At 34.0% G+C, this 22,111-nt stretch overlaps 2 protein-coding genes across 4 annotated transcripts; one reads left to right on the top strand and one right to left on the bottom strand.

Annotated features, from left to right (window-relative positions):
• The first annotated feature begins 2,049 nt into the window (after positions 1-2,049).
• On the top strand, positions 2,050-18,944 carry LOC142549401 (histone deacetylase 15-like). Of its 3 annotated transcripts, none has more exons than XM_075658334.1 (17): positions 2,050-2,301; positions 2,382-2,570; positions 2,695-2,809; positions 3,758-3,819; positions 4,216-4,291; positions 4,460-4,524; positions 5,453-5,508; positions 8,491-8,614; positions 8,741-8,866; positions 8,944-8,994; positions 10,002-10,070; positions 10,789-10,897; positions 13,096-13,175; positions 15,155-15,237; positions 15,423-15,468; positions 15,823-15,994; positions 18,605-18,944. In XM_075658334.1, exons 1-17 carry the CDS (start codon positions 2,152-2,154, stop codon positions 18,730-18,732), a joined length of 1,701 nt encoding a protein of 566 aa, XP_075514449.1. In that variant the 5' UTR covers positions 2,050-2,151; the 3' UTR covers positions 18,733-18,944. The 3 variants fall into 3 exon arrangements, with proteins under 3 accessions (XP_075514449.1, XP_075514447.1, XP_075514446.1); XM_075658332.1 differs by having other exon boundaries at positions 18,602-18,944; XM_075658331.1 differs by having other exon boundaries at positions 18,599-18,944.
• Positions 18,945-19,311: 367 nt separating this feature from the next.
• On the bottom strand, positions 19,312-20,958 carry LOC142549402 (transcription factor MYBS1-like). Its single transcript, XM_075658335.1, has 2 exons — positions 20,170-20,958; positions 19,312-19,972 (listed from the first exon to the last, which is right to left on the bottom strand). The coding sequence occupies exons 1-2, from the start codon at positions 20,628-20,630 to the stop codon at positions 19,498-19,500; spliced, it is 936 nt and encodes a 311-aa protein (XP_075514450.1). The 5' UTR covers positions 20,631-20,958; the 3' UTR covers positions 19,312-19,497.
• Positions 20,959-22,111: the final 1,153 nt, after the last annotated feature.

Below are 22,111 nucleotides of genomic sequence, written 5' to 3'. Positions count from 1 at the left end.
TCAATCATAACATTGTCATATGGTAGGATATGGACAGCTGTCTGATCATGAGAAGTGATTGAACATTGAAAACAAGTTCAACATCATTACTTTTCCTCTTAAAAATATTCATGTTTGCTGGATTCACAAAACATTTTACAATCACCCACTTTATATTATCTATACAACACTTTCCTTTGCGCGAATATTCTACTGACATGAGTGTTAGATTGGCTATGTCAGAAACTCTTCTGGTGCCCCACTAACGTTCTTTACTCTTCAAGTGTACATGTAACCAATCCCGGGAGCTCTTTTGCCTGGTTACCAGAGTTCACCATAAAAGAATATAACTCGATCCACTAAATTGCCCACCCAGCTCACTCAATTTATCCGGATATCATCATCTTTCATATCTATAGGACAACCCCATTTTTTTTTAATCGAGTCTCTCACACAGCTCTAAAACCGGCTCCAGCTAGACATGATAACGTTTTAGGATTTTTCACACGATAAAAGAAGATGTATATAAGTAATATGAGCGATAAAAAATTGATAGATATAAGTAATTACATAACGTGATTAGTTTTAAACTATCATAATACCTTAATAACATGTCTACAAATGAGGGATACAAGCAAAGGAAATTGCGGCCCGCAACCGATGTAGCCCGTGGTGTTCTTCTTTGAAAGTTAAGTACACACAAATATGCACGAATATATGGATTTTGTCTTAATTCCATATATCCTAGTAAAAAGATCAAGAAAATTTTCATGTCGTTCTCTTTCTATGATTTCAGAACAACATATTCCTATCGGTTAAAGTGTGAAAATTGTTTTTTCATTTCCAGAACATAAATTTAATCATTTTCGGATTTTTTTATCTCATTTATATTATATTGTATATTTTTTTACTATAGATTTATCATGTTTGATATTTGTGAATGCACGTAAACATTTTTGTACTAGGAATTTAAATAAATAAGTAGAAGTAAAGAAGAAGGTATATGAGATTTGGAGGTGCAGATAGACAAAAATATTTAAGAACAGATTTGGCAGAAAATTTAATTATCGACAATTAATATTTTTACTAAAATAAATTAAATAACTGTATTTTTTTTTTGGGTTGCAAATTAGAGTTTTCTTTATGTTATTGCTATTGTAGAAGCTAACAATTATTATAGTATTACGAATTTTAATTGCACAATTTTTTTCCTCTAAAATATATTATTAAAATTTGAAACAGAAAAGATGTTTTGAAAATATCATAAAAATTTTTGTGAGACGGTCTCACGAATCAATTTTGTGAGACAAATTTTCTATTTGGGTCATCCGTGAAAAAAATTATTTTTTATGCAAAAAAATATTACGTATTATTGTAAATATGAATAATATTAACTCTTATGAATAAAGATCCGTGAAATATTCTCACAAGATATCTAATACGAAAACATAAATATGACATGTCCTTCGTAAATATCTTGGGAGACTGTATAGAAAATAATGAAAGAGTTAATTATATATGCATGTCTTAATCTCAAAGGCTTGCAATAATCACATAAGATTCACTTTGAAAATTCCTTGCACCTTCTTTAAGATTAATTCAATTTTATATTTGCTTGCGGTAATTAAAAATTACCCATACATCTCTAAGTATATGTCCCACTACATATAATTTTGAATTGATCTCATCACTCATGGTATGGATTTATAATTTTACAAATTAGCTTAATTTTTTTAAAATTATTATAAATTGTGGGGCAATATTTTTAAAATTGGAGCGGACTGATTGATTTGACTAGTAACCTATCAAAGATCTGGTTCGGACCAAGTCTAATAACTGTTTTTATGATTATACGAGTTAAAAACTGGTTGGATCGATCGTTTACTGATTAAAATCAATTTGATTCAGTTCACACCTTTTAATTTTTTCTTTGTTTAGAATATGATTATTTTTTGATATATTATTTTATGTGCTATAACAATTTTTTGGGCTGATAATCATATGCAATAAGTTGAAAATATATTTTTATATAATATGGAAAAAAGACTTAAAAATGCCACAAGGGTGTGAGAATTGCAATTCACCCTTACCCCTGCATATGCCAGTGGACAGTAGTTTGTGTGGAACACTTGAGCGACCTTCCCAGTTTTCTTCCGCCCTCCCACCCAGGAAATGCAAATGAATCATCGTCCGAAGCGCGGAAATGCTGAGAATCGTATTTTCAATGGAGATTCGGAGTACAATTACGCGAGGGATGAGCAATCGGAAGATGCTATGTTTACCGCTGCCAATTCCCATTTCAAGAAACATTCAGAGGAGCAAGTACATTTTTTCTTTTCCATTTCTTCTTTCATTTTGTTTGATTTCTTGCTTTTGTTGGTTTAGTGGTTTCGTCCTTGCAGGAAAACGGACAAGGGAGTAGTGATGTCACTCTAGAATATATGTATAACAACAATTATGAGTTTGAAGATGACGAGGATGACGACAGTGACTGGGAGCCATCTTTTCAGGCCCAAAACGTTTTAGAGATCGCAAAATGGTTTTGCGTCAACTGCACCATAGATAATTTTGCAACAAGCGTGCATTGTGAGGTGGGCTCATGTTTGATTTCCATTATATAATGAATGAAGTCCTTTTTTTTTTAATTTCATTTGGTATTTGATAATAGTATTAGTCTTATTTTTAAGGAGCTGAATGTGCGTATTGTTGATGCAGTTCTGTGGTGAACATAGACAGTCTGGTATAATTAAGTATGGGTTTCTAGCTTCCGCCTTTTCTGCAGAAGAAGGTCTAACTGCAAGTGAGGCAGATGCCACTGTCAGGCTAAAAGGTTATGAATTTTTTGAACTATCAGTTTGGTCAAGTCTTATTCTTTTCTTTTCTGTTTTACTAGAAAACTACCAAGAATGCGGGTATTTTGCAAATCTCTACGTGTTTTTCAAATAAAAGCGTACAAAAAATTAATTTGGCTAAGATCTCAGACAATATATCAAAGAATTGTGCTAATTCATGGCCTAGGTATGTGAGCTTCCAAACCAACGAAACAACGTTGTTGTCTTTCTGGTAAATGTAAGAGATGTGGATCAGATTAGAGTGGAAAAGTAAGCAAATTCTCTAGAATTTATAATAGAGCTCCCGGCTAGTTTTGCCATATTTCAAAGTATTAATGGTTGATTTAGAATCTCTCAATCCAGAGTAGGAAAAAAAATCAATATAAATTTTAATACCTCGAGGATAACCAAACCTTAGCATAGTTGCCAAGTAAGGACCGACAAATTCACTAAATATTGCTGAAGGATTGTCAAAAGAATCAAGAACAATACCTCATACTGAATAGTCACCAGGATTTTCTTTATTTCTACCCTCAGGCATCAACAATTGAGCTTGAAAACATTATTTGAAGGTTTATTCCATTAAGCCTTAGAAATTCTCAAGGCAAGTCGTAGGAAAGCCAAGAACCTGGGCGGCGTTGGAAAAGCCATCTCAGTAGTTCCGAGATGGTGCCTCAGAACGTAAGACTTGCCAAATATGAAACTAAATTTTAAGAAAGGAGATCTGAATACTTCGATGATAGTCATTCCTGGCAGTCCAAAGAAACCAAATGATGATGAAATTGAAACTTATTAAATGTTATTCATATACATCTCCTATTATATAATTGTTTGGACACCGTTGTTTGTGACTTTAAACTTCTATTGGCAATACCTCCACTCCCAAAATTTTCTTGAATAAATAATTTTTCTTTAATTTGAATCTTATGTAGATCTCCGATTGACAGGTATTGTAGCAGACAGCCAGACTGCTATAGGATTTGATGAGAGAATGCTGCTCCATGAAGAAGTATGGTAGTTTTGAAAACATTTTACTTTACAAGTAGTTTTCACATAACCGCAATCTCTTCTACTTTAATCTAGAGTTGAGGATTAATTTTCTGTTCCATCCTTTTTTCTTCTGATCTAAATATGTTTATTCATTTGTTAGTATTTTTTTTATCGATCAGTTAGTACCATTCTGATAATTTCATACATTTCTATTTAGTGTAAATTTCTATGCGATTTATATTTATGTAATCAGTTATCTATTACAAACTCGTATGTCCTTGAGAAGCGATCCTGGGGATAAGGTGGAGGTTTCCTCAAGGCTCACAATTTATCAAATAGTTAAGAAATTCCTGGTCATTTCGTCATTACTTTTGTTATAACTAACATATTTCTTATGTTCTATCTGTTTGAAAAGGTTGAAGCAAAGACTCGTCCTCATTCTGAAAGGCCCGATCGTCTTCGAGCTATTGCTGCCAGTCTTGCTGCTACAGGTTTGCATGGCACATTCTTGCAATTATTCCAATCCTCCTCTAACCAAAAGATCAATTAGCATGCCTATAGTTTCTGCCATTGTTATGATACAGTACATTTGTCAATACTTCTTTGGTTATTGACTGACAAGAAACCGGTGCTTCTTCCCTTCTGGAAACATGGTGTAGGTATATTTCCGGGAAGGTGTAGTCCGATTTTAGCGAGAGAAATTACACGTGAAGAACTCCAAATGGTAATATAATTTCATCAATGCATTTTGAACGGGCTTACTTCGGTCTGTATCGTTATGGTCATATAGAGTCCTTTCTCTGAATTTCTAAAGCAAAATCCCTGTCATGTTATATTCTTGTCGATGTATTTTGCAAAATTTTATGTTGTTGATGCAGCACCACATTGGGCATTTCTCGCATTATCTTAAAAGATATGCAGCCGAAAACCCGCCGAAATTTTTTCAATATTTCATAAGGATGAGTTGTGATTAATTGAAACTAATAATGTTGAAAAATCCCAGAAGATGATTCTATGTTAAGGTCCAATAAAGTACAATTAAATCATCTCATAACTTAAAAAATGTGTATTGCAAATGTATAGAACGATCATAATATATGTATGAACCCTGAACAGCTCAAATATCTCTTACTAGACTATAATTTTCGGTACAAATTATTTGAGTACTTTTGATCATCAAAGAAAATAAACATGCTAAAATGTTCAGCTGTCCCACGATGGAAATTCTTTAACTCTTCCCTGGTTCCTCATCTCTGTACAATTATTCCTTCTATTTCATCTACCAACCACGTGATGACGCAACCAAAACTGAGAACTCAAAATAAATATAGCATTTCAGACTCCATATTTCAAACTGCCTAAAATTTTGTGACTGCATCATTGGACTGCTTTATTGCTTAACATTTCCATCTGTTCTTGTTTCCACACAAATGATTTATTTCATTATTTTAAGCTTTCAGATTGCCACTTTGAACTGCTTGATACATGGTGATTTTGGATTGTTGCTCCTAGAAATTTGGTGGAAGTGGAACACACGCACACACAGTCCAACAATTATAAATCTCAGGGCACTAGGTGCTCTTATAAGTAGCAGTTGTTTTACTTTTGGAGTATGCATGTATGTAATTATATGATTGATTTGGAGATATTAGGTCCACTCTCTCAAGAATATTGACGCGGTTGAACTTACAAGCCACTTGTACTCTAGGTATTGCAATTTTCCATAGATATTCCTCCTAAGTCTCACTATGTACTTTTTTGCTCTAACTTTGTTTGTATCTCCGGTTATTGTTTATCATCCATTTCTTTAACTGAATGTTGTGGTGGATTATCAAAACCTAACAAGTGTACAAATCTATTTCTTGTATAGGTGCAAATACAAGGGAATTTGCTATTTATTCAAATTAAATCTATTCATTATTGAATCAATGATTATGAACTTAGCATAAAAAACTCTTATGAAAATGAAAGTTTAAAGGAAGAATAAAATAAATTACATGGAGGAATAATTACTCTACGTGCCAGCAAGTTCGTAATTATAAGAGAATCAGGGGTTATTATCCTTTATTTTGATGGGTTAATTCGAATTCTAGGTTTCGTTCTTTCTTTAATTTGACAATTTTGTTTGGCGTGGGGTTTGAATCATATGTTTTTATCAATTCATTTGTTGATGGAATTTTGATCGAGCATTTTAAAACCATTTCTATTCCAGGAACCAAAAGAACTAACTGCACACATTTAGCATGATGTCTGTATGTTGACAGTTTATTCATTAATTCAAAACAGCTAACATGATTGGACACATGATATTAAAAGTGGCCAGTAATAAGAGCAACTCCGAAGATTTAATCTCGAGTAATATGTGAAATTATCAATAAATTCAATTTAAGTTGTAATAATTGGAAAAAATAGAACTTGATGTACTTATCAACTCCTGAATAAAAAACTAGTTTATGGAACTCCTGTAATTTAGAAAAAAATCATGTCAAAAGCAGAGGAGAGGACCAGTTTCTTTTTACATGTGAAACTGCTGTCTCTGGTGAACATGAAAGATAAGCGTAATGAAAAAATAAGCATTAATGTTTTTCTATTCATGTTACAATAGTATTTTCTAGGCTCGGACAGTCTATTATTTTGTCTTAATGACATCCTTCTTACTTTAGAAGATTTCTGCTTGGATTTGAATTGTTTCCATGTATAAATTACGTTTCCCATTACAGTCGGGAAGAACTTAATAGTAGCTCTGGCCATTTTGTCTGGTTTTCATGTTTCCGGCCGAACGTGTTTCTGTCCATATTCAGTTTTATGTCTGTCAATGAACTTGAGCGGTTTATTTTCTGTTTAGGTTCTGGACCTATGCTATTTTTAATTTCCCTTTATTGTTTTTATCTTTTACTATCGATTAGTTTTTTATCTACGAACTACAACACACAAAGTGAAGCGGAATTGTGATAGATACGGTTACAACTGCTATCTAGCACAAATTGTATAATATAAATAGTCAAATATCTCGTGTACAATTAGAGCTTGATCACGCACTATATATGAAATGTCTACTCGTTCTAAAATGCGGAAATATTTTTTTTTGGAAATAATTTTTTTTTTAAAAAGCTCACCATTACCTAATAACATTTAAAATAATCGTATTTATTTGGAAATAAAAATATCACGGTTTAAAGTAAACAACATCAAACGTAAACGTAAATGAGTAAAAATCGTAATATCCTCAAAGTATGTAAAATGTTTAACTCCTCTGGACTCACCGAACCCACAGCCCCAGCCCCATGCAGCCTACACTACCAACCCGCTCGCTAGACACCAAAAGCGCCTCAACCGCATTCCCTTGCATTTGGTTCAATTGTGCTGCTCAAGGGTTCAGTCCAGCGCAGTGCTAGGGCCCTCCCAGGACATGGTTCAGACCCATCAGAAGTAGTTCCACCGCCTGGACTCACCCTGGCACCACAGTTTCCCCCCCTTGCCCTCAATCTACCAAAAAAACGAGCCTCCCCAAGGAACGCTTCTCTCGGCCCTTCCCTTGCAGCGTTCAGCAACAAACCTAAACCCCAAGACAGTACCTAGACACCACGAGCAGCCCCTAAACAACCAACAACAGCGGCCCCTTGCATGTAAATTCAGAAAATCGTGCGCAACAATTAAAGGATGCAAGGAAACACATGTAAAATCGATAACCCTTCATGCTCATGTTTGGATCGAGAGATTTCATGCATGGACACATATACATCAGTAATATACACGTGAGTGATGTAAAAACAATGCTACAAAGCGTGCCTTGATGATTGGTGAACAAGAACGAGAAGAGGGAGACACCGGGAGGATTTATCTTGCACAAGGAGAGCTTGGCTGAAGCTTTCTTGGGGAGCTGCTACAAAAACCGAGGGGAGGGTTCTGAAAATGAGGGGTGTCGGCCGGTACACTTATTAGGTTTAGGTTAATGAGTAGTTTAGGTAGTAATTAAATAATAGATAATGAGCTTTAAATTATCAATTAAAGGTTAAAAAAGTTAATTAAGTCCAATAAACTTAAAAGTAGGCCCATTAAGTTCAAACACAATCCCGGAAAATATTTCGTGTTGGAAATTTTTTGAAAATATTAGCCGAACCCTCAAAAAGTCCATCGATTCGTTAAAATTTGCGTACCGCTGAAAAATAAAATCCCGCGGGTAAAAATACCCAATAAATCTCATTTTTCAAAAATACACTTAAAACACCTTATATTAATTAATAAAATTAATCTTGTAATAAAATAATTTTTCCTGAAAATTCTCCGGTCTCCGTTTTCTCGTTCGAGCGTGAAAATGCAACTAGAAACCCTAATGCATGAACTTTTAAAATATCATGAAATAAATCCCTATCATGCAATAATTATGCATAAAATGCACAAAAATAATTAAATACAAATTAATGAAAAAACATGCGTTTAATGCTTTAAGACAATTTAATAAAATACCAAAGAAATTTAATAACTGGCATGCACGTGGTTCACGTGGACCTTCAAATTTTTGGGATGTTACAATATATTTGTGAGCTGGACCAAGGTTGCTAGATCTGACACGATCTGTTTCACTGCATTATAATTTTGCACAAAAGGTGTCTATAGATGTGTCCCATATGCTAAAAGTCAGTTCATATCAAAATAAACATATTTAATATTTTATATTCCTTATTTTCAGCTATTTCACACCTGATACATATGCAAATCAGTATTCAGCATGTGCTGCCAGGCTTGCTGCTGGGTTATGTTTCGATCTTGCAACATCCATATATTCTGGAAGTGCTAAAAATGGTTTTGCTCTTGTAAGAGAACATTGTGAAGTTTTTAAAATATTTGTTTTGGAATTTTTCACGTATAAAGAAAATATTAACTAGTTCGACAGAAAAGTATATACATGCATATTTACTCATCCATCTCCAATGTGTCAGATCCGTCCTCCTGGCCATCACGCATGTGTAAAACAGGCCATGGGTTTTTGCCTTCATAATAATGCGGCCATTGCTGCATCAGCAGCTCAGAGAGCTGGAGCAAAGAAGGTCTTGATCATTGACTGGGTAATTGGACTAATCTTAGCCTATGAATTTTTTTATGGATCTTTTTCTTAATATTTATGGCTATGTGAACCCTGCAGGATGTTCATCATGGTAATGGAACTCAAGAAATATTTGAGAAAAACAAATCGGTATGCTGTGTGTCAATTTCAAACCTTTGACTTTGATTACTTTCCCTAATTTATTAACACATTCTCTCAAATTATGTTAAACTAATTCAACACAATGAAATAGTTAAATGCCTTTAATTAGTATCAAAGGTTAATCGCATGCACGTTTTATGGAATCTCTTAGCTTTCGATCTATTGGACTATTACTATCTACGTATATTCAATTTCATATATCTATAAAAATTGTAAATCCACAGACTATATTAGTTGTTCCTGTTACAAACTATTCTTTCGACTTCATTCGCCATATAAAATATCATAAAAGTTGACTATAATTTATGATTCTAATAAAAATCATAATATAATCAACCATGAAACCAAAGTCGGTAATAAAATTAAATAAAACGTCTCGGGGTAAGATCTCCTTTAATCCCAACAAATATAAAAATTTAGCCACTAAAGGTCATAATAAAATTCTCAAAACAAAGTTTTCAGATTAAAAGTACTAAAAGAAATAAAGGAAAGAAGAAATGCAGTGTGAAAATCTCGATTTCTTCTTGCTTTCTCGACTCCGGTCTTTTTTCTCCGCGCATCGGCTCTTCAAAGTTGAAATGATATGTCCAAAAAAGTCATTGAGATCTATATAGGGGAGAATCTAGAAAAGTGGAAACAAATCGATGCATATTTTTTCCATATCGGGTCGCGCTGGGGCGGGCGGACAAAATCACCCGCTCCAGATCAAGCTCTGCGCGAGTGTAACTTCTTTTCTTCCTTTGCGCGCTGGGGCGGACAGTTTCACCCGTCCTAGCGTGCCCTGCTCGACCTTGGCCCATAATTCCATTTTTCTTGATTAATTCACCTACAAGTCAACCCTAAACAGATATGGACGACTAATATGCAAAAGAGACCTAGAATGAATTGAAACAGATGCAAAATAAACGACACATACAAGAATGAGACTCAAAATGATACAATAAACACGTAAAAACGACACACAACTGATACCCGATAATTTTATCAATTTTCAGGTTTTGTATGTTTCTTTGCATAGACATGAGGGTGGAAGGTTTTATCCTGGTACTGGAGCTGCTGATGAGGTAGCAGCACTTCCTATTACTTATTGACCACTGGATGCTTCCATTTTATGTACTGACTACTGATATAATGTTTCTTCACGTATGACCTTGTGCCCTTGGTACCTATTTTGATGTCCACATCTTTCTTTGCTCTGATTGAACTTTCATGTGCTCACAAACTTCAAGACAGCGTAAGACATCAAAGTTTTTTTTTTTTTTTTCTAATGGTCCCAGACTCCCAGTGACAGGCTTTTTCCTGATAGGTAATGACGGAAAAAGCTATTGAATAATATTTTGACCGCTTCCAATTTTGTTTGTGGAAAGAACATTAATTGCTTTCAACTTATTAATTCCATTAACTCGAACCATGTTTCTAGGCATGGGAAAATTGTTTACTGTCACTGAATTTAGAAATGCATTTACCTAATATAGCAAGCAAAAGAGTTCCAATTATTTAACTTTGATTTATGTTCTTACCACCTTACCTAGGCAGAGTTTAGATTCTTTTTTATATGTGACACATTACCATGTTTATGGAACTTATGAAAAGTGAGAACTGATATTCGATCTTTATTTGGCAAAAAAGTAGCGGAATGAAGTTGTCAATGTATGTATGCGTATGAGCCTACTTGAGCAGGCTCATGATTTTTCATTTCTCATTTGTATTTAATTTCAGCATTTATGGCTCTGTTTAATGAATCGATGAGAAATTGACCTTTTAATTATCGTACTGTTTCAGGTTGGTACAATGGATGCGGAAGGATACTGTGTAAATATTCCATGGAGTTGTGGAGGAGTTGGTGATAATGACTACATCTTTGCATTTCAGCAAGTAGTGATGCCTATAGGTTATGCCATTTTACTCTTTTTCTATAGTTTATCTGAACCTGGTCATGTTTTGTTCAGCTAATCAAGTAGTTACTCCCAGGATCTTGTCGAGTATAGGACTTTTTTAAAGATTTTTTTAGTTTCATTCATGGTCAGATGCAAAAAGAATTTGCTCGTCTTGTTATTTTATGTGATAAAAGGTGTAGTTGTATTTGATTCATAATAAGAATTGCAGATGCAAAAAGAATTTACTCTTGTTATTTTATGTGATGAAAGGTGTAGTTCTACTTGATTCATATTAAGAATTGCCATTATTTTTACAAGATTACATGTGATATATCTGTTAACTTGAAAAGTCAATATCATGGTTCCAAACTTCAGTTTTGTGAGTGAACTTCATACTTTTCTTTCTCATTAGAACTAAAATGCCCACATTGGGTTTGGGCATGATGAAGCTGAATAAAAGTATTGCTAAATTTTAAATACAATATATATATCCAAGAGAAAACAAATTACAACATAGAATTTGGGTAGTTTGGCCATAGTGGCTTATTTCCATGAATAATACCCAAAAAGCTGAAACTTTTATTTCTCTCTCGTAGTTTACATTACAATTTATTACTCCTTTATATTGGTAAAATATATGATATATCATAATCGAATATTTGATTTCTAATAATTCTCAAGTCGAACATGGAAATCTGAATTGAAGGGTTCAGCTAAGTAAAAAAAAATGTCTCAATGAAAATTTTGCACGTTAACACATTCTAAAATAAGACGGACATAACAAACAGGCAATTTGGGATTCTCGGTTGAGCAGCAAAGGACGATCTTCATACTTATGCTTGCAAAAGGATAAATCAAATAGGTAGATGGAAAAACCACTAGCAGTTCAAACTCCAACCAAATACATAGGCAGCCATAAGGGTAACTTTTATGTGCAGGATGTGAATTATAACCTGAAGCTTTTTGTTGGCAGATTAATAGTGACTTGACCTAGATTTTTAGACAATGTGCATGGCAAAACACCCTAGATCAGATTTTGTAGTTTGATACCATGCTTCAAAGTAGAATAAACATATTGAAGAAATGATGGTATACGACTCAAAATTTACTTGGTCAGAAACTTATGTGCACAACAAAATGCTAGCAATTTTAAATTGTTATTAATTATATTTAGTTTAGATCGCAATAATTATCTCTTATATAGTTAAAAATACCCAATGATATATATGGTAGAAAATCTTTCCTACAACTAAATTGTATTTCATATTACTAGTATCAAATTTTGTTCCCGATTATATTTTTTCTATTTCTTGTAAGCATTACAAGAACTTTTCTTGCTCATCTTGATGGCCATTCTTGATACAACGAATTGGTACACATGCAATACATGTTCATAACACGTTATATATTGGAAGCAATTTTATTTAAAAAGCTTTAAACCATTTATACTGGAAGTTAATACTTTGTTTCAACGCGTTGTTTGTTGAGAAATAAGAAAGACGGAAACAATAGGAACCAATAGAGTTTGAAACTTTTAGAGGTGGTTACTGCGACACTGGACCTATTTTGATATGTAAAATTATTTTTTTTTTCTCGAGTATCCTCACTTGTAAAAAGGCATGGGTAATTTTTGGAACTGCACCAGTAAACATACCAAACTAGTTATTATCTACCCCTCTTTTGTACAGTAAAGTAATTAATAATATAATGTTGACATGGTTCAGCTATAGAATTCTACTTTTTACGATGGCATTGAATGTTGTAGTTGGTGATGTAGAATATTAAAATCTATTTTATATTTATAGTACCTGCTTTTTGCATGCATTCTTCTAGATAAAATGAGATTCCAAAAATGTACCGTGGAAGTTTGTTGAAGTTTTATTGCACCCTTATATTTTATTTTATTACTGTTCTTGACAAATATATTCACCTTGGATGTAAGAAAGATTGTAAATTGGCCGGAGTTGGAACTGCTTTTGGGCTGAGGATGTTTTATGTATTAATGCTATCTTATTAGCTAGTTCTTGCCACAACTTTTACAATTCTGGTTTTTCTGTTTGTGATCATTTAATTTCATCACCTAATTCAAATCTGAGGAATCTTATTGTTTGCTTTCACATGATGCCTTGTGAATGATACTTAATCTGCTCAATTTTAATAATCCTAATAATTAATTTGCTCCTGCTGATATTGTTTAGGTTTTGATATGCAGCTTCAGAGTTTGACCCAGATTTTACGATAATTTCTGCTGGATTTGATGCTGCACGTGGAGATCCTCTTGGCTGCTGTGATGTAAGGAATTGTTTTTTCAGGAAAGTTCATTTTTTTAATATCACTAGGAAGATACATGTTGTGCACATGTAAACTTCATTTTATGAATGACTAGGTTTTTAGTTTATTTTTCTATAACAAATGAAATTACATGTAGCAGTTAAAACATATTTTATGACCAGCTGTAAATCTAATCGATACAAGCATTAAATTTGTGTACCTTTTTTATGTCCATTAATGCAGAAAAAACTTTTCTTCTCTAATTGTCTAGTAAAATTTTCAAAATAAATATGTACTTTATTGCATGTGAAATGCATAGCGCAATATAATCAAATCAATTTATGTACATCTAATAATATCACTGTTGCAACAATTGCAGTGATACTTGTAGTATAGCATTTTAGAGTTTTACATATTCTTTTATTTTCCTGGTTATCTTCTACTATCAAAAGCTTCTATCTGACATGTTACTATTAAAATATAAGCATCATACCACCCTCTTTTCAGAGAAATATATCATCTAAAACTTTAATATTTACTAAGAGTGTTGAAGCAACTACTTTTGGTTTGCAAAGTGGTGTATTTTGGTCCGACCAGAAATGTTTAAAAACAAAACACACCCTTTTATATTTTTTATGCACACACAGTTGATATGTAATGATATTTAGTTATTCACAATCATTGAAACTGAGTTGGAGCTACTAGGTTCTTTTTGGGCTTTATTAGTTGTCAATTTAGATGAGTGAGCATTCATTTATAAGAGAAAAACAACGTTTTTAGCCAAATATTTGGAGTTATGTGTAGGATTCACGGCAGTTTATTTGGGTGCTTAGAAGCAAATTGTCTTGGATAGGGTAAGTTTGATTGAGGGAACCAAAGACATTAGGAAAGTGGGTTCGGGATTCTTAAGGATTGTTATCTGTTAAATCCTTGTTCGAGTCTTTTTTTCAAGATAATAGTTTTCCCTCTTTTCCTCTCTATCAAACCATTTGGTAAGCGCCAGTTTGGTCCAAAGTTCAAGTGTTTTTATGGACTGCAATGTTTGGGAATTTACTAACGTGCGAGATGATGTAAAAGAGGTACCCTAATTGTTCTCTTTGTCCAAGTTGGTGTGTGTTGTGTCCCTAAGAGGTAGAGACCTAGGACCACTTGCTCATTCATTGCTTTCTTACTTCTTTGGTTCAAAGCATTGGCGGAGTTGGGCTTGGTTTGGGTTTCTTGATCAACTCAGGATTTATTCGCAGCAGATCTTGGTCGCGATCTAGGAAAGGGGGTACAATTTTTTGGGTTGTGGTAGTTCATTGTTTATTTTGGTCCATTTGGTTGGAGAGAAATAGGAGGATTTTTGACAATCAAGAAGATTTGTTCGAAGAGTGTTGTGACAAGATTAAATTTAGGGTTCCCGCTGGATACGAAGAATATGGAGTTTAAAATGTTTTCGGTCTCAGAATTTTTTAGTGATTGGAGTCTAATATTATCTATATATGATTCCTGTTCTTACTTTACTATGCATGGATCTATGGCTCACTTTTTGTAATTAAAATCTTTTATTAATATAATATTGTTTCCTACAAACAAAAGTTTTCTCGGTTGATACTGATCATGTATGTTTACAAATTCAGCGTTAAATAATTTCTGGATGTTTCATCGAATCATGTGATGAAGAGATTTTATGTGTCCCTTTGAGCTAGGTATCATAGAGAAGTATCTTACTTGTTGATCCTGAACACTGGATTTATTGGTTGTCAATTTCCTAATACAGAGTGAGATAGTATATCTCATCTCAACAATCAATAAAAAAGCCAAGAAAATAGAACCTCCCCTTTTCTTTTGTGAAGTTCCAATCATTCCCTGAAAAAATTATGTCCTTCGTATTCTTTCTAGTTGTTTGTATCATTGCATCTTACTATAAGCTTCCAAATCAAAGATATTTCTCATATAGACCTCAATTTCTGTTGTTTTGTTGTTTCAATTGTATTTATTTTGTTTTACTTTCTTAGGTCACCCCTACTGGCTATGCACAGATGACACAAATGTGCAATGCTCTATCTGGTGGAAAGTTACTGGTCATCCTTGAGGGCGGGTTTGTTACTTATTCATGCTACCTCATCTCACCAACTAAATGTCATTTAATTTTTCATCTGCTTATTTAGTAACATTTCCTCTCAACTTTTTTTTTTAATACATTTTTCTTCATATTCTACTGCTGCTTCTGGAGTGCTTTTTCTTTTTTCTTTTGCCGCCTTGATATACTCTTGTATTTTACAGTTACAATCTTCGGTCAATTTCATCATCTGCTACTGCAGTTGTTAAGGTAACATAAATATGCCGGCAAACTCTCATCTTTTGTGGGGTTAATTCCATTTAGTTGATCAGTAGCCTATTTGCTTCATCATTCTTAGTTGTTTGTGCGACTGAGCCTTGTTCCATGAGTACCTTCACTATATTTTAACTGGAAAAATGATATAATAGGCGTGTTGCTCTGCTCATTTCCGACAAACTGGTCTGTCAGCAGTTGGAGCCTGTTACGAATAATCTTTTTATATCATCTGTGATGTCTGTTCTCTTTCTTTCTAAATATTAGTGGTGGGGATTCTTCTGTTTTCTCCTAATTTATGTGATGCATGGCAACTTATATAATCACGTTTGAATATTCCGCATTTGCTAGGTCTTACTTGGTGATGGTCCTGAACATAATGTAGATCAAGTAATACCCACCAAGGCTGGATTGCGAACTGTTCTTCAAGTCTTACAAATTCAGATGAAGTATTGGCCTTCGCTTGAACCCAAATATTTGAAGTTGCAATCAGAATGTGGATGTTCTGCTCTCCAGGATAGAAGTTAGTATATAACTTTTCATGAGCCTTTTAATGTCCATGGAATTCATTTCCATTCTTAACCTCTGAAATGAAGGATAATGATTAATATTCCATTGCTGTCGATTATACCTCCTTGATGGAAAAGGATTCAGTTAAAATTAGTTGGAGCATTCCGAATGTAAGATGTGAGATTTATTATATGGATCCAATATCGATACTTGGTGAGCGTGGATGATGCACACTTAAATCATTTAGGGAATCATAACAACTGGAGACCCGGTGAAGGAGTACGAAAGAAGCCTGAGTTCGCTATTAACTATATATAGTATGGATGAAGTTCAGGAACAACTAAAAGTTTGATAACAATAGAAAAGTAAAGAAAACCAACATTTATTCAGTATGTGAGCAGTGTCCGTATTGAATTTTTAAAACTAGGGACATCACATATCAAAACATTTGGATCTTCAGTACACAGGTGATACTGTTTGAGTTGAAGCTTGAAGATACCCATATTGAGAGAGGTGAATATATCGATTAAACTAGGATATAAAAGTCTGAGCAGGATACTTCATTTGCTTGAAAAGCTTGTATCAAGGTTAAGTGTTTGGAAGAATGTAATTCATCTCCTGTGAAAGAGATACACATAACCCTCTAAAACTAGCACCTACAGACAAACCCTTAAGATACAAAACATAGTTGCACATGACCAAAACATAGTGACCCAACCCTCACGAAGTCAGACAGACATCACACAGCAACTTCCTCTGTCCCTCCCCCACCTGAGCGTGGTTACCTAGTATGTATATAACTGGATCAAATGCTTCAATATGAGTCTCGACTATGCTTAAAGATTCAACCCTGACCACATGCCAATATGAGCATATGATAGCATTCACAAACACGTCCACTTGTTCTGTATAGAATCAAGTCAGACACATATAAATTATGCGGAGTGCTAGGAATGCATCCACATAATCTGGTCGAATGAAGTCAGATTGATCAAATCAAATGGAAGCATGGGAAATTTTACCAATGTGAGCATCTGCTTCAGCCACATTACCAAGGAAATCTTGCTTTTTTCGCTATCACTCGTGTGTCCCATTTTTCGTATTTTAGTCGACAATTTCAGCCGTAAGCTGTCAAGAATCTCCAATATTGTTCCTAAAAATTGTCCTTAGTTATTGGCAGTGTTCTAAATGACGGTCGAGGCGGCTGCCTAGGCGGTTGGTGGCCCTCGACCGCCCTGTCTTTGTCTAAGGAGGTCTCTATAGACGATCCGAGGCTATCCGACGGGCAAGGCGGTCAATGATTTTAAAATCCCAGTCAACTATAAAAGTTACTTTAAAAATCAATCAATTTAAAAAAACTAGATATAATGAAAATGAAAACATATATCAATCTCTTTCATATATATTTTTGGTTTCAAGTATCTTTCACCATCAACCACCATCTGCTTCAAACCGCCTTCAGCCGCCGCCATCAACCACTACCTTATTTATCTTGTTAGTTTGTATTTATATATTTATTTTCATTTTATCTGATTGTATCATATTGTATGAAATTTTTTAATGTATTATTTATTACATATATTACATAAGAAATTATGATTTTTTGTAATTACATTGTATGATTATATATAATTACCTGTAAAAAATTGCTAAAAAACCGCCTAGACGTAGCAGTCCCCGCCCCAGCCTGACATTTACAACATTGGTTATTGACTATTCTCCCATTGTTACCATCACAAGGGATATCAACTGAGTACTAAGTAGCTGTCCGATCCCCTGGAACAGTGCAAATTTCCTTCTAAAAAAATTACTACACAAACTACAGCTGTTTTGCGAAGAGATAGAGATGCATTATTTCTTAAAATTATTCACTATCAAGAATCACTCAATTTGGATGTGTTGGATCCTGGTTGATCTTAATTTGGTGAACTATTGTCTAGAAAGTTCAAAGTAGTTCGTTTTTTTTTTCTTTTTTTGGGTTTGAAGTGTTACCAATTTGTATGTGATCCTTTTGGGCATGAGAGGTGCTGGAACCACTTGTCCCAAAAGCACGAGCTCATCATAGAAGGCATGATAAATAGCTTTATATTTTATCCAAAAAAAATAAATGGCTTTATATTCTTACAAGACTACTACACTTGTAAGCTGAAGATAGAGATATATACTCCACTCGTGACCAACTTGATGAAATATATGGGGATTGTGCTCGTAGGGTTTCGAAAATAATACCTCTTGGCTTGATACTATGTTCAAACTTGTTCTCCCAAAATCTCAAGCTTGTGAATGCGATATAATCGATAATTTTATATGCTAGGAACATGGGATCAATACATTCTTGTTACATGCTATGACAAAATTTAGTTTTTTAACTCGATTACTCGAAATAATATACTTTCTATGCTTTTGATATCAACTAAATTTTAGAACCAATTGTTATAACGTTCGTATGGTTCGATCAAATCAAATTAGGATTTACGAAATGTTATTTAGATGGGCTTTTGCTTGGTGAAAGAAAATAGGGGAGGCAAAATTAGGGTAGAATTGGTTCTTACCTCGTATCTTTTCTGTATATGCGTTTGCATTAAGTTGTGAGTATAAATATGAAACTGACATGCTGCAGCAGAACTGTTGTTGAAGAGAAAGAGAAGATGCTCCATGGGTCCGACCTGGTGGAAATGGGGACGGAAAAGGTGGCTATATCGAGTCTGGTGCAAGAATTTCTCTCTTAACCATTTTAAAGGCTACAACTAACAGTTCCTTTTTCTGTTACTAACTCATCTAATGCACTACATAGGTTTTATGGAAAGATTTTTCCGTGCACTTGGACTTTGTGTTGTTATTCATGTAACTGGTAGTATTTGTTACCGGCTTTAATCAGATCAGATCCTATTATAATCCGAATTGACAAATTGTGACAGCCTGACTGAGTGGATTTTTGAATATATGTCAGAAATTGATCGCGAGTATTGTAGTATAAATTGATCCTCGCATGCTCTTGATGGATGGATATTTAGACGATGTTATTTCCTCAAAGTAAGAACTATCTCAAGTATTAGATATACTTTCCAGTTTGGACTTCTAATGAGGCGTTCAAGTAGTTTGCATTATCGAATAAGGAGTAATCATAGATTAGCATGTGTTGACTGACTGATTTAGATGTAGATTTTAAATCATTCTGGTACTTCGTGGCATTTCAGGTTTCATGCTTGCTGACACACAAAGTTCTTAATTTTAATATATTAAAGAATGCATTTTACTTATCATATACATACACGAAATAAGAGAATTTGTTTAAACAACAAAAAGGCAAAAAAGAGATCTCCTTGGGTGTGGCTGACGAGTAATTATTTGGCAAATGTTGTGGTTTAAATGTATTTGTTATTCAAAAAGACCTACAAGAACACAACATTTGGAATTTGGGACGATTCCTGCTAGGTCCGCTTCTGAAAAATTGTTGGAAACGCACCATTGAAATAAAAGAAATAAAGAGACACATCGTATGCTAGCTTAAGTTTGTTATTGGAGTTGTGGTTGGGGCGGAGGCGGCATAGGATACGCAACCGGAAGAACATACTGTGGAAGATGATGATGGTGATGATGATGCCCCGGAGGCATCATGACAGGAGTGCCAACTACGGCAGGATGAGCAATGTGGGCACTCGAAGCCACTGGATGTCCCATTGGTGCATGACCCGTACCATAAATTTGCATGTTATGGTGTTTCATTGCATTCGAGGTTGGATTCATATGTTGTCCTGTGATCGGAAGCGGTTGCTGAGCCGAGGGGGACGATGAAATATCGTCGCCCATACTGATACTTGTTATGTCATGGATACTTGATCTCCTTCTGTCTCTATTCATAGAGTTCAAACGAATGAAGTACTTTTGAGCATGGCTTGCAACTTGTGTTGGGGTCCTTGAAACAACGTAATTTCTTGAAATGCTCCTCCAATCCCCTTTACCAAACTTGTCTAATCCAAGCAAAAATAACCTGAATTCAAAAAATCTGTTCATTAATCTATTATATATTCCCGCCTGATGATAATGATAATGCGCAATGAAACTGTAATATAATAGTCCATTGCTTCTATTTTTTAAGATACTTTTTACTTTAAAAACCATAACGGTACAATTCATTGATCTATTCTATATTTCCCCCTAATAACAAGAACCGAAAATTGAACTTACCTGTGCTCTTCTTCGGTCCACGGAATCCCTTTTCGACGTTCTGGTTCCGACCTAGTGGTGGAAGATGATGATACTCCTCCTCCTCCTTTACCTGATGAGGCTGAGGCTGAGGCCGAGGTTGAGGTCGAGTCGTGACTGGAGAAATTATGTTTTGCGAATCGTTTATCTTTTTCACGATACCGATCCTTGTAATTATTTGTTGCCGTTGCTAATGCAGGAGGTGTGAGCATCTCTGCCGAGTACTTAGGCAGTGGAACATTTCCAGCTTCAATGTCAGCAACATCTTCCACCAAAACTTTGTAATGATTCTTTAACTGTTGAATACTTTTAGTGGGAACCATTGAAGCAATTTTAATCCAAATGGGATTCTTATTCTCTTCACCTTCAATCCAATGCATTGCAATCCCATTCTCAAAGGCCTTCTCTTCTTCTCTGCTCCAATATTCCACTTCCTCTCCCATGTTTTCTTGATCTTGTTACACATTCAATCCATGTTTTCTTCTTTCTTGGGGGGGTTTAATTTCAAGCTTTTTGTTTACTCATGTAGTTTAGACAAAAGGTGTAGAATTGTGGTTTGCAGGATAAGAAAAAAGAAGAGGAGTGAAGTGAAGGATGAGAATGGGACAACAATGCATTTATGGGAAGAGGACCACCAATGATTTAAGCTCTCTCAAGGAATGGCCTCATTTGTCATCTATTGTTGTGTCACATTTTTTTCTTTTTAATTTTTTTTAATCAGATTGAGCCCAACAATTTTTTTCCTTTAATTAATGTTTGGACACAAAGTTGTGCAAATTGGACAAGTTATGGAAAATCATAAATCGCTAATTATTTAAATGCTTTTTTTTTTTTTTTTTTTTGCCATCCTTACCTCTTAATCAATAGCTGTCCATTAACATATGCAAGTATCATCATAAATCATAAATAAATTTAGAAATTTATAAGTTAGCAACATAACAATTGACAAATCAAAATATTTATATATTCCATCCATCATAACTTTAATGATTACATTTTGTTTTCATATATCCCAAATATATAATCCAGATCTATATTTAATATTATTTTTTTAACTAATATACTTGTATTCATTAAATATATTAGTTATTTTCGATGAGTTAAAATAAGAATTTTTTATGTATAATTTTCTTAATAATAATAGAACAACATGATAAGTGAAATAAAAATATATTGTAAGAAAATTATGCACATCTCTGCTGGTGCGATCAAGAATCTATCACGAATTACTTAGGGTGTTACCTTGTATCCTCCCGAATTGTATGAACTACTAGCTCACTTAAAGAAGGGACATTGTCCTCAAGATCAAAATGTTGATTAGGGTCTAGTAGAAGCAAGGTTCTAAAAAGCGTGAAGTGCCCCGAAGCGTGGATGTCGAGCTCCAAGCTTTTCAAGCTTAAACGAGATTAGCACAAACTTAAGCGTGAATTTTTTTTTATTTTTAGTGTAATTGTAATTATCTCAAACCAATAAATAAATAAAGTAATACATCAATATGATAAATTTAAGTCCGGTGCATTGGTTCTCATATTTATACAAGCATAAAAATCTCAAAATTACAATTTTTATTTGTTTTTGCAACTAGAACACATTAAAAAATGTTAAATATTTGTCAAATTATTATTAGGCATGTTTAATCATAATTAAAATTTAAAAATAAACATCTAAATTATAAACTTAATTTATTATTTTAAAATAAAAAGACATACCTTCAAAATAAAAAAATTTAAAAATTAATAGATGCGATTAATTGTGTTTAATCACATTTAATTAAACGCATTAATTACGCTTAATTCGGTCGATCTACAGTTTTAACCGTTTTTTTTCGTTTTTCTCCGAAGCGGGGCGTTTTTGTCGAGTTTCAAGCTAAGCACGCTTAAGCAGAGTTTAAGCGAATTTTTTAGAACACTGAAAGTCGACAAGG

This window comes from Primulina tabacum, chromosome 6, assembly GCF_025594145.1.
Source record: "Primulina tabacum isolate GXHZ01 chromosome 6, ASM2559414v2, whole genome shotgun sequence".
Taxonomy (NCBI): Eukaryota; Viridiplantae; Streptophyta; class Magnoliopsida; order Lamiales; family Gesneriaceae; genus Primulina; species Primulina tabacum.
Note: the sequence above shows the minus strand (reverse complement) of the source record. Positions and strands in the feature narration are given on the sequence as shown.

Bases quoted from the DNA above. Each gene is read 5' to 3' on its own strand.
- LOC142549401 (XM_075658331.1), top strand. From the start codon at position 2,152: ATGCAAATGAATCATCGTCCGAAGCGCGGAAATGCTGAGAATCGTATT. The intron at 3,820-4,215 runs GTATGGTAGTTT...CTGTTTGAAAAG, and splicing joins GAATGCTGCTCCATGAAGAA to GTTGAAGCAAAGACTCGTCC. The intron at 5,509-8,490 runs GTATTGCAATTT...CCTTATTTTCAG, and splicing joins ACAAGCCACTTGTACTCTAG to CTATTTCACACCTGATACAT.
- LOC142549402 (XM_075658335.1), bottom strand. From the start codon at position 20,630: ATGGGAGAGGAAGTGGAATATTGGAGCAGAGAAGAAGAGAAGGCCTTT. The intron at 19,973-20,169 runs GTAAGTTCAATT...TTTTGAATTCAG, and splicing joins TGGACCGAAGAAGAGCACAG to GTTATTTTTGCTTGGATTAG.